Source organism: Sarcophilus harrisii, chromosome 3 (assembly GCF_902635505.1).
Source record: "Sarcophilus harrisii chromosome 3, mSarHar1.11, whole genome shotgun sequence".
Classification (NCBI taxonomy): Eukaryota; Metazoa; Chordata; class Mammalia; order Dasyuromorphia; family Dasyuridae; genus Sarcophilus; species Sarcophilus harrisii.
Genome location: NC_045428.1, coordinates 483,911,970 through 483,925,413, shown reverse-complemented (window position 1 = coordinate 483,925,413; position 13,444 = coordinate 483,911,970). Strand labels below are relative to the sequence as shown.

At 32.1% G+C, this 13,444-nt stretch overlaps 1 protein-coding gene across 3 annotated transcripts in view; it reads right to left on the bottom strand.

Moving 5' to 3' along the window:
* ATM (ATM serine/threonine kinase) overlaps positions 1-13,444 on the bottom strand; it is a 116,071-nt gene that overhangs the window by 26,583 nt on the left and 76,044 nt on the right. For all 3 annotated transcript variants that reach the window (XM_012545048.3, XM_023499472.2, XM_023499473.2), the window contains exons 40-47: positions 12,382-12,490; positions 10,703-10,791; positions 10,439-10,541; positions 9,500-9,648; positions 3,522-3,626; positions 2,359-2,478; positions 556-790; positions 240-407 (exon numbers count right to left, since the gene is read on the bottom strand). In XM_012545048.3, the coding sequence (XP_012400502.1) occupies positions 240-407; positions 556-790; positions 2,359-2,478; positions 3,522-3,626; positions 9,500-9,648; positions 10,439-10,541; positions 10,703-10,791; positions 12,382-12,490 (1,078 nt within the window). The remainder of the gene's footprint in view (positions 1-239; positions 408-555; positions 791-2,358; positions 2,479-3,521; positions 3,627-9,499; positions 9,649-10,438; positions 10,542-10,702; positions 10,792-12,381; positions 12,491-13,444) is intronic.

Genomic DNA, 13,444 nt, shown 5'->3' with positions numbered 1-13,444 from the left:
AAGAAGACAAAAGCTGAATAGAAATTTTAAGATACAAACAAATAAAGCAAGAGAAACATAAAAATAAAAATATGAGCAAAGAATTCTAAGAGACAAAACAAGGATGAATTGTTTACATTATAATAGGGTAAGATAATATATGTATCATTTCAGAACTTTATCATAAGGGAGCATGTTGCCTGATAATACCAATGAGATTTTTCAATGTCAAAAGTCAGTCAATTAAAAAAGGTACAAACCTGAGAAAAATTTTCATCTAACTTCTTGATCATTTGTTTTAGAATACTTAGGGCAAGACTCTGTTCCTTTTTAGCCCAGAACACTTGAGCTTCCTCCAGCTGCCATTCAGAGATTCCACATCTTGCTGAAGTATACTGTTTGATTTGAAACATTGCCCTTTCAGGAAGCTGAAATAACAACAGTGATATCTGAGTATAAATTTTACTGTTACTCTTTCTCTCCTATAAACATTATTTCTCTCTAATATCATTAGTTTTATAACTATTAAAAGACCAGTCCTATGAGTTGCTTGAAATAGTTTTAAGTTTTTATTACCTGTGTGTTTCTGGCAGTCCGGGCCAAAACAGATAGTTCTACAAGGTGCTTTATGAGAATATTCTTAATACCTTCCCTTTGTGAATCCTCAGTTTCTTTTTTCATTAGGGTCTCTAGAATGACTGTACGCAATGCCATGATAGGCTCTTGAAAACCAAAATCACTATCTTTGAGAAGCTGAGACTGTCTCTGCCACTTCCCATATACCTCAGTGAGTTCTCTATCAGTGATGGATCTGAAAGCATAGAGTTTTATAATTCATATCAATAATGAAGTATAAGGGAAAACAAAAACAATCACATGGAAATAAGAACTGAACTGAAGTAATGCAAAAGCTTTGTTCACACAAATAAGCCTCTAATTTTGATTTTAAACATTACCTAAATTTAACAAGGAAGACAGATAAAAATTCATGGAGACAAGTATTTTTGCTTTATGCCATCAAAGATGATAGTGAACAGAAAGAATTTTCCCTCACATTCCCTATTATTTCTGTCTTTCTCCTTGTCTCTTTACGGCTCTTCACCATTTAATCAATTTTCTTAGGCTAGGTTATTCCTCATTATAAAGATAAATCTCTGTACCTCTGAGAAAGTGAACTTTAAAAGATCTTACTAGTTAAGACTGAGTACATTTCCATCCTACCCTATTTTCTCTAGGTGAGAAAAAACAGAAATTATACCTACTCTAGGCATTTTTTGCTAATCCCAAAACAACCTTAACCTGTACAATTTAAGTGCAACTTTAGCATCTTATTTTTGAAAGGAGGTGCTATGAACAATCTAACTCTTCAACTATTTTCTTCCTCTTCTAAAAGCAAACTACATGAAATCATGTCTGTGACCTAGGTCTAATATTCACTCATATTAACCCTTACCTTGTAATTTCTAAATTTTTCTAGAAGTCCATTTTATCAACCCTATCCACAATTTACTATAAAAGAAATACCCAATTTATTCACTTGAGAAACAAAGTACACTGTATGCTAAATTCTAGTATCATTACTTATCAGCTATGTGACTTCAATAAATCATTTAAGCACTCTTCTCAGTTTTCTTATCTATAATAAAGCTCACGTTTAGAGAATAAATTTTGCAAAATTCATTATTATGTTATGTTGTCTGGAATCTGTTTCAATCTCCTCAGTTTATAGATTAATACAGAGGTTAAGTTACTCAAGGCTCAAGAGTTAGCAAGAAGCAGAGATGGAACTATTATAGATACTTAGAGTGAATATAGTATTTTCCCCACTATACCATACAAAATATTCCTTGCCTTTTTTATAGGGCTGTCAGGAAGATGAACTAATATAATATTGTAATGTAAATTAAAATGCCCTATAAACATAGAACATTATTTTCAAAGGATGCTGAATAAGAGTTGGAATAAGAGGGGAATCACAGGAAATCTGCTTCCCAAGTAGTAGGGGATTATAGTTCTAAAAGATAAAAATAATTCAGATATAACCTATTCCAATCCTTTCATTTTATAGTTGAGGAAATTGAGGCCCAGTGAGACTATATAAATTATCCAACGTCAGTTAGGTGGTAAGTAAATGAGACATAATCTGAATATTAATGGAAGTTATAAAAACATGAATTTTTACTTGGAAAAACTCAAATAATATGCAAGATTAATTTGTAAAACATCCTGGGGTGTCTGGTTAATTGATTAAAGAAATAGTATAAACCTGTGTAATTGGTCTTGAAGTAGTTAATATTTTTTCAAAGCACTGACAGATGTAGGATATTATGAGGTTTATGTTTTAACATTTAAAAGCAAGTAAATTAATCATAGACATACCTGGAAAAAAGTTTTCCTATATTTTCTAACTCTCCAATAGCCTGTAATCTGCTGAGAGCAGGGTAGAGTGAGTATACAGACTCAAGGCTGCCTTTACACAATTCTTCCACCTCTTTCAGTCTAGTAACAGAAGAAAGAAATTTAAGAATGAAGAAGGTGACTAACTAAACCAAAATTTCAAACTGACTTTTAAAGATCTGCTACAATAGCCTTTGACCATGCCTAGATAACCTATCATTGTAATAAAATCAAAATATCCTATGTATTAACAATAACTTAGTACTGCAAATAAAGAAAAAATTATGCACAATAAGATATAAAATATATTTATGATAAAGCATATGCAGTTAAACTTTTATCTTTTTATTCTTTGCTAAATTAATTTTTAGTTATCTCAATCATTTGTATTTCTACAGTTACCAAGAAATCTAAGATATGCTGTTCAGTCATGCAGTCATTCAGTACATGAACCAAAGGAGTTTGTTTATAGTGTTTTCTTGGTTGAAATACTGGAGTGGTTTGCCATTTTCTTCTCCATCTTTTTTTTCTAACAGATAAGGAACTGAGGCAAATAGGAGTTAAGTGACTTGCCCAGGGTCACACAGCTAGTAAGTGAGGCTTGTTTTGTACTCAGATCCTAAAAACTCCAGGCCAGATGCTCTATTCACTGCATAGTATTCACTCTGTTAACTCATTAACTAATTAATTAACTCATAATAAACCTGTATCCAGGGCTTTGCATTAGCCAGTACTTCATTCTTGAAATATATTCTCTTTACAAAATTTTCAAAGAATCCATTACTTCCTTAAAGCCAAATTTCAATTTTCCATAGGAATACTTCCGTGAACTATTCAAATGAATAGTTCCTTCCCAACTGGTATTTAACTACCTTGTGATGGTGATTATTTGTACACTCGCACCACACACACACACACAAACACACACCTAGCCAGCTTTGCTGATAATAAATACAGTCCTTAGGATGGGAGCAGTTTCATAGTTCGTATTTATAATCCCAGGGCTTAGGAGAGTATCTGGAATATGGTAGATGCTTCATAAATTTTGCTGACTGATCAAAAAATTAGAGTACTATATACAAACACACACACACACATATATATACATGTGTATTTTTTTCTTCAAAAATTTTTTCCTTCCATACCTGGCATATTTAAGGGTTCCATAGAATGTAGAGAATTCTTTGTCTCTTAAAGACTGCAGGGCATTGTACAATGATTCATGATAACCAGGTCCTTCTGTTCTTTTTCTTTGAGATCAATGAAAGATAAAATCACAAAGTTAACTTTAATTTCTGCCATCTTCATCAGCAACTTAAAGACAAAATAGCATTTTTTAAAAAATATCTTTTGAGATATTACAATCTCAATTATTCTAAATTTTTTATGATACAGAAATTTTGGTAAAAAGTATGGCGTCATGATTTAAGCAGAAAAATGTCATATGAAGCAGTGAAGAGGCATAACTTCAGCACTGTGGGTATTATGACTGTCACAGAATATTTTAAAAGTTAAATATTAAGCATCGTAGGTTAAAAGATCTTGGTCTGGGGGAGATCTTAGATCTAATCCAAGACTCATTTTACAGATGAGGAACATGAAGCCCAAAGGAATTATGTGACTTGTCTAGAATCACACAATTTTTAATGGCAGAGTAATGATTCAAATTCAGATCCTGTAATTCCAAGTTCACCATTCTTTCTACTATGTCATGATTTAAAGCTTGGAATTATGAATACACACTATCTGGGAATACTGAATGAGGATGAAGATAAACATAGAGCAATAGAAACATAAAAATAGTTTTGCTAATTTTTAACTGCCCTGAGGTCCCCCCCAATCTATACCATATTAGTTAAAATTCACAATTCAATTTCTAAAGGTATGTGCTTAAATCTTCTTTCTGGGGAGGAGATAGATGGATTTAATTTTTCTTTATTCAAACACTTATATTTTTACATGCACATGGTAATAAATTTCAAACCAAGAAAGGATCATTAAAAGTTATCTACTATAAAATAAGGCCTAGAGAAAAACTACAAGACTTCTGTGAGGTCACAAAGAACGAATATTGGAGCTGGATTTGAACACCAAGTCTTGATTCCAGCATTTTTTTTTTTTTTTTTTTTTGCTGTGATAGTATGCCTTCAAAGCATATTATTTTGTTTTGTTTTGTTTTTTAATCCAATTTTACAAAATAGCTGGAGAATTACTTTTAAGGAAGAAGGAGTGAAACATGAACTTGATTTGCTATATTCTTTTGGATTTTTTTTCTTTTTTTTTTTTGTTACATTTAAGTTACAAGCCATTTCCCCTTTTCCCTTCCTACCCCTGCACTAGAGAAGGCTAACATTTGACATAGATAAATATGTGAAACTATATAACACACATTTCTATCTACCTACCTATTCTCTGGAGGAAAAAGAATGTCCCTTCATTAAGTCCTTTGTAGTGGATTTGAATGTTTATATAGGTCAAAAGAGCTTAGTTACTCATATATTCTTCAAAGAATACTGCAGGTATTGTATACAATGTTCTCTTGTTTCTGCTCATTTCATCCTTCATTATTTTATAAAAATCTTTCCATATTTTCTTAAAATCAATCTGGTCATTATTTCTTATAGCACAGCAGTATTCTACACAATCACTATCACAACTTATTCAACCATTCCCCCAATTAACAGGCATCCCCCTTCAATTTCCTGTTCTTTGCCACCACAAAGAGAATTCCTATAAATATTTTAGAATGGATTACTTTGGGAAACAGACCTAATAGAAATATTACTGGGTCAAAGAGTATACACAGTTCTATAATATTTTGGGCATATTATTAGTTTTCTCTCCAAAATATTTGTATCAATTCACAGTTCCACCAACAATGTATTTGAATTAGTTAAATCTCTAGAATTTCTCAAATATACCATTGAGTTACCTGTAAAAAGAGACAGTTTTATTACCTCACTGCCCATTCTGATTCCTTTAATTTCTTTTTTCTTCTCTTGTTAGAATTTGTAATAGAATATCAAACAACAATGGTGATATTGGGCATCCTTACTTCACTCTAGATCTTAATAGGAAAGCTTGTGGTTTATTCCTGTTACATAAAAAGCTTGCTTTTTAGGTAGATGTTTCTTATCATTTAAAAAAAAAAATCAATTTATACCTTTGCTTTCAAATGTGTTTAAAAGGAATAAATTTATCAAAATCCTTTTCTGCATTTACTGATATAATCATGTGATTTTTGTTACTTTTACTATTGATATAATCAATTATGCTAAGTGTTTTCCTTATATTGAACCAGCACTTGCTTTCCTGGTATAAATACTTCTTGATCATAATGCATAATTTTTATGATATATTATGTATGTAGTCTCCTAGCTAATTATTTTATTTAGGATTTTTGCATGGTTCATTAGTGAAACTGGTCTGTGATTTTCTTTCTCTTTTGTTGCTCTTCCTGGTTTAAGTAGCAGCACCATACCTGTTTCATAAAAGGCATTTGAAAGGACCCCTTTGCCTCTTATTCTAAATAATTTATTCAATTTTGAAATGAGTTAACCTTTAAATGTTTGGTAGAATTCACTTGCAAATCCATCTGAAACTGATAATTTTTTCTTAGGAAGCTTGTTTATAGCTTGTTCAAATTTTTTTTTTTCTAAAACATGTTTATTTTAGATATTCCATTTCCTCTTCTGTTAATCTGGGTAGTTTATGTTTTTGTGAGCATTTTTCCATTTCACTTAAATTGTTATTGGCATATTTAAATATAAAATTGTTTTAATTTAATCTTCATTAGTGGCATATCTACCCTTTTCATTTTTGATACTAGTGATATGATTTTTTTCTTTAAATGAAATTAGTCAAATTTTTTTTCATAAAAGCAACTTCTAGCTTTATTTATTAATTCAATGTTTTTCTTACATTCAGTTTTATTAATCTCATCTTTAATTTTCAGGATTTTGCTGTGTAATTAGAGATTTTTAATTTTTCTGTTTTTTTTTAATTGTATATCCAACTCACTGATCTGTTCTTTATTTTACAATAATGGGGGAATTTGGAGATATAAATTTTCCTCTGATTACTGCTTCTGATGTATCCCATAAGTTCTTATATATTGTCTCATTATCATTGTCTTTAATAAAATAATTTATCATTTCTATAATTTGTTCTTTGACTCACTCATTGTTTAAGATTAGGCTGGATGCAGGATGAATACAGAGAGGATTGGCGAGACTTACATGAACTGATGCTAAGTGAAATGAGCAGAACCAGGAGATCATTATATACCTCAACAATGATACTGTATGAGAATGTATTCTGATGGAAGTAGATTTCTTTGACAAAGAGATCTAACTTAGTTTCAATTGATCAAGGATGGACTGAAGCAGCTACACCCAAAGAAAGAACACTGGGAAATGAATGTAAACTGGTTGCATTTTTGTTTTTCTCCCCGGGTTATTTATACCTTCTAAATCCAATTCTTCCTGTGCAACAAGAGAACTGTTCGGTTCTGCACACATATATTGTACCCAAGATCTACTGTAACCTATTTAACATGTATAGGACTGCTTGCCATCTGGGGAGGGGGTGGAAGGAGGGAGAGGAAAAATTGGAACAGAAGTGAGTGCAAGGGATAATGTTGTAAAAGATTACCCTGGCATGGGTTCTGTCAATAAAAAGTTATTTAAAAAAAAAAAGAAGAAGAAGAAAAAAGATTAGGCTGGATGGTCTCCAATTTAATTTTTAACCTGTGTTTCCATGGTCCTTTATTAAATATAATTTTCATTTCATTGTGCTCAAATTTAATATTTCTGTTTTTCTGCATTTAACTAAACTGTTTTTATACATGATTAATTTTTGTAAGCATGCCATGTGCTGCAGAGAAAAAGAATATTGCTGTTTATTCAATTCTCCCCAGATGTCTATAATATCTAGTTTATGTAAGATACTACTAATTTCCTTGACTTTTAAAATTATTTTTTGGTAAGATTTATATAGTTGAGAGAGGAAAGATTAAAATCTTTCACTATTTTAGTTTTGCCATATTTACATCTGCAATTCAATTATCTTTTCCTTTAAAAATTTGACTTATAGCATTTGTTGCATATGGTTAGTATGGATATTACTTCATTATCTTAGGTACCTTTTAATATAATATATTATAGTACACTATACTACTTATCTCCTTTAATTATATCCTGGACCATCACCAGGGTCCTGATTTTTGTCTTAACCCTGGACTTCTCAGGAAGAAAGAGACTGATAACTTCGCAAAACTCTGCCTCACTTAAATCTAATTCATATATGCAAGTCAAGGCATCAGCAGGTGATTTCTCAGGTACTTTTTGAAAATGAAGGACCAACAACAATTTCTTAATATGCACACCCTTCTAAGAGTTTCTTCCTTTATCCAATCTTCTTGACCTTCTATTTCTCTGTAATATAAGAAGACTTTTATACCCTATTAAACATATCTTATTCAGTCTTTAACCCAGCTCCAATGAGAATAAGTTTCCCTATACTACTTACTCTATATCTCTTCCTTCTTTACACTTTTAACAGTTTTGCTTACTTCTTTTTGGTATGAGATAAATTTACTCCTCTTTATCTCTCCCCAACCAGTTTTATTTTTTAGGATCATCCCATCATAATTAAGTCAATCTTAAGTCTTCTATCTACCGAAACTACCCTAAATAATGATAACATTATTTAACTGTATCACAAAAATCATTTCCTCATATATGAAGCAAATAGTTTAACCACATTAATTCTCTTATAATTAGTCTTTCATACTTAGTTTCTTATATTTCTTCTTATTCTTATAAGTTTTCTATTCAATTCTGATCTTTTCCTCAAAAATAACTGAAAGTTTTAGCTCATTAAATATACATTTCTTCCCTTACTTAGCTTTGCTAGGTAAGTTATTCTTGGTCTTTTTTTCCTCAGCGTCTCAACTGATTTTTAGAGTCCTTTCTAAATTCTGCCAAGAATTCTTTTTAGGGAGTTTGTGACTATTTTATATTCTGTGAAACTTTACAAGAAACGGTATTGTCTTCTTTTGATTGTGAACGTTGATCTCTCTCACCATAATAGCTATCTATAGTTGGGTTCTTTCTGTTTTTACTTTTTTTTTTTTTTTAAATAAATGGTCTATTTCTGGGCTATTAATTTCATGAAAGAGGTGGACTCTTTCCAGGGGTGGACCCTGGGTATAGAGGATATCTCAGGCTTCAAGGTTTTTTTGGCTCCTATTTTCTGAACTCTATCAAGGGAGGGGAGTTGGATGGGGGAGTGTTAATCTCTAAGTTCTTTCAAATTTCTATAATCCAAAGCCAGGTGGGGTCTCTGCTCCTCAGGTTCACAAATTGATCTATAAATTACTTCAGGCACTCCACTTATCCTTGAGCTACCACAAACATTCTCCCTTCTATTTATCAGGTGGCTGCATGCCATGAACTCACTACTCTACCCCAGAATTGAAACCAAACCAAGGATTCTGCAAGGAATTCTACAACCAGCAGGGTCCCCAACCCTTATCAACTACACTCACTGGCCAGTGCTCACTCCTTGCCAGCAGTCACTCATTCCTTACCCAAGAACTTGTCTGGTCAGTCAGTGTAGACCCCACTTCTAGCACCAGGGGAAGGATCCCCCATCTGCTACCCAATGCCCACAGAGTACTGTCCCAAGGACTTGCTCTTTGGTGACTCAGCAAGGAGTATTTACTCTGAGGAATTTATACTTCAATCAGGCCAGATCACTATGAGATCAGATTTTTTTAATGTCCTCCCAAGTTGTCCGAGGCTGGACAAATGGTTCTTTAACCAAATGATTAAATTTATAATTTATATTGAGGCATTATTTTAAATTATTTGTGGGGAAATTTGACAGGGCCAGACAGTTTTCTGTCTTATGCCTCATTTTCCCACAACTTTCTCAGTTTGTTAGACTCTTAATATAATTTTGTGTATGTCCAGGTATGTCAGCAGCTTATATGTTTTGAGAAACAAAAAAAACTTAAATTCCTTCTTATATCTATCTTTAAAAGACTGACATTAATCTCATCTATATCTGGGGATGGCAAGGAAGGAAGAAAATATTTTTTTGTGGTTTTTTTTTTTACCTGTGAGAAGGACAATATTCCCATTGCATGTTCCTCCATGCTGCTTGGTAGCAAAGTTCCTGCTGCTCAGCACACCACTCTGAATGTTCATAATCTAGTCCTTTTAAGTAAGTAGAAAGAGTGTGGCAGAGACCAAAATTCTGCAAGGCCTGATCAAGAATGAAAATTAATATAAAGATATAAACAAAGATCTTAATGTAAGACTTCTTCATTAAGTACAATGCTTCATCTTGATGTGGAACACTCAGTTTTAGTAAAAGGATAAAGTCTCAGGCAAATGCTACAAAGCCAGAGAAGCTTTGAGTTCCTTGCTAAACATAAACTAGCTATCTATCACCTGAGGAAAAATCTAGCTAAAACTTAGAAAAATTATTCACCAAAAGGTTGGCCCAGCACTATAATTAATTCACTACTGTTTCCTCTAAATCCTTCATAGCTTCTTCTATTTCTGAACACATAAAATCTCAAAAAATTTCCATTTTTTCCCCTGAAAATATGTGAGATTTCTGAAGTAAAAGTGAGCAGACTGCCCTTCTAAATTGCAGTTTTTAATTTGCAAAGTAAATAACTAGAATTAATGATGAAAACATGATTTCAGGAATATTATTCATCAGGATTCCCACAACTGCAGAACAGTAGTTCTGATTCAAAGTAATAGACTACTTATATTGTATTTTAACTCGAATGTTCAAATTATAAGACAAAGTTCAGAGTTTTGTTCAGAGTTTAGATTTGCTTTGACATATTAGCCAATGATGGAATGTTGGAGAAAACAACTCTTAGACATCATTTAATGTAACAATATTAATTGCAATTCTCACCACCAATCACAATAAAAAACATCTCCTTAATTTGTTGTCCATAAACATCCTACTTAAACATTAAAGCAAGAATAGGAAAATACATGGTGAACATTTTGTGAAAAATGAAGAAATGTACCTCTATTATTCCTGCCTGGCGTGTAGTTGGGGAGAGAGTTGTCTCAAGGTCATAGGTCACAAGTGCTTTCCCCCACATTGCTTCATGTTCATATGTTCTTATCCTGTGGCACAAAAAACAAAAAACAAAAAATCTTTGGATATTTTTAACTGCTATTGACGCTTCACAGTTTCACAGAAGAAATATAAGATATGATGATTTACCGAAGAAATAATACCATTAAATAGAAATGAATTAGTCTTTAAAGCATTTGAAATAACTTGCCTGATAAGGGGCTGTAACATTTTCCCTCCACCACAGCCATAAAGACTGTCAGGTTCTCCAATACTTCTATAAATTTTCATAAGAAGATCCTATAATACCAGAATACCAAAAGAGAAAAGAAATGTAATTTTGTAAATTTTAGTGTTATCTTTGAAATTATGCAATAATTTTTTTAAATAAGAAAAAACTATATAAGAATGATCAAGATACAATTTCTTCCCCTTCCCAAATTTGTAGTTTCATATTTTACAAATAAATTGAATAAAATTATATTTAAGTATGTATTCCATGAAATACTTAAATCACCAGTGATAGAAATATGGTAGATTTCTGCTCAGTCTTGAGAGTCAGCCCAGAAAAACGTGCATGTGTCTTAAGACCCTCTAAAAAGGTGAAGCAGATGAATGTCAATGAGGCAGAGAAAGAGGCCCTGGGTGTCAAGAAGACATCGGCTCCAGTCTCATCTCTAATACCTTACTATCCATGTGACCCCAAGCAAATCGCCCAGGGAGCAGCAGTCTGTACAACTCTCTAAGATGGAAGACTGCACAGCAGATGCAGATCTGCACTGGTTTAAGATGTTTCCTAAGCTATTAGATCTAATATCTATTTTCTCCTTTTGCCCTCTCAATCTATTAAGCTGTTCAGTGAGGGCTTTTGTTCTGCACTAATGGAAAGCATTATGTATCCTTATTCTAGATTCTAGAAGTACTGAAGCAAGTTATATTAAATCCAAACATACATAAATTTTAGAACAATAAGAAGTTTCGCAACTCTTAAAAGTTATTTGACTTAGGGGCAGCTAGAGGATCAAAGTTCAAATCTGTCCTTAGACACTTAACACTTCCTAGCTGTGTGACCCTGGGCAAGTCACTTAAATCCAATTGCCTCACATCCCTTTCCCCCCCAAAAGTTATTAGACTTTAATGAAAATTGTCATGAAATATTATCTATAACTGGGTACTCCTAATATGCTTGAAATGACTCAAAAACAGTTCGAACTTTAAGTATAAAGAATCACCTTAAATTCTGTTTCCATTATTAAGTCTATTAAATCATTTGGTAAATGTATGACTGGAAAACAAATAAAAATGATTTTGAGGGATACTGAACAGACTGCCCACTCTACTGGTATCCATTTGGTATTCAGAAATCTCTAGGAAAGCCTTCAGAACATCAACCTCACAGGGAATATTTATAAGAAGACATGAGCAAGAGTTCCATAGGGTAGGCATGTATGGTTGCAAAAGTGCATCACTATTGGCAATACCTCTTGATTAGATCACAGATCCATCAAAGTAATACAGATTTCACCACTTAAAAAAAATTCAAAGACAAATTTCTTCCCAGATATTAACTTTTTAAAAAGTTCCCACTAGGAGAATCTGAATTAATGAATTTGTATTGTATCTACTTAGGATGTTGTGTAAAAAAAAAAAAACACAACAACAACAAAACTCCCTCTTGTTGTAGTAATATGTAAATTCTGATGTATTTTTAAAAACCTGGTGGGTTAAACACAGTAATAATTTGGTTTTAAAATAACATGTATAAATAGATGTATGTGTATGCATATATGTGTGTGTGTATGTATATACATTTTTTCTATATACTCTTGACCTCAATAATGACTACTAGAAAATTTTTATTAATGTTCAAAAAGAGGCACTCTATTTTACCTGTAAACTTATTCCAGTTTCTTCTTTACTTTTCTCACTCAAACTAGAAATAGTTGTACACTGACTTCCATCTTCAAATGTTAAACTTCTGCTTGCTGAGAAAGTAGTTCTATAAAAGAAATTAACCAATTTGAACTGTTGAATACAGTGTTTAGTGGAAAATTAATACAAACCCCTGATTGTCCTCAAAATTAGATTACTAAAGAAGACACAAACTGCCCAAATTTATCATGCAACTTTGATAAATTAACCAGATTTAACCCACACACATCAAATACAGGCATGTTTATAGCCCTTTATATTTATAATAGAACTTAATTATTTCTTATTTTGAAGAAAGAGAAATCAGTACTTTGAGATTACATATATTTTTGCTACATATATATTAATATTAATACAACAAAATATATATTTAGAAAGGAATAACAAACTTTTAAGAAAGTAAAGTGAAAAGCAGAGGATTTGGAGCCAGACAATTTGAGTTCAAATATCTGGATATCTTTCAACAAGTAATTACCTCCCCCTGGAGTTTAGATTCCTCCAGTTTAACAGGAGGAGGTGGGATTAAATAACCACCAAGACAATTTCCATCTTTAAATATATCTTTTTTAATCTTGTTCAGTTTTTCAATCATATCCAACACTTCTTGTGACTCCATTTGGGATTTTTCTTGGCAAAAATAATTTGGTGTTTTGCTGTTTCCTTCTCAACTCATTTTATATATGAGGAAACTGAGGCAAATAGGGTTAAGTAACTTGTCCTGGGTCATACAACTGAGGCTGCATTTGAACTCGAGTCTTTCTGACTCCAGGTCCAGTGTTCTATTCACTGTACCACCTACCTGCCCCCAAAACTTATACCTTCTGATCTTCAAACTGGTAAAGAACCACTTTTTTTATGAGAGCAATTAGTCTAAGGATTATTAAATACTAAAAATAATGATATTGATTCTAAATCTGGTCCATCATATACTACATTTATACACATAATAGTTTTAGTCACATTCTATGTAGGGGAAAAGTGTAAGACATGAAAGTTAAATAATTTGTAAAAGGAATTAAAA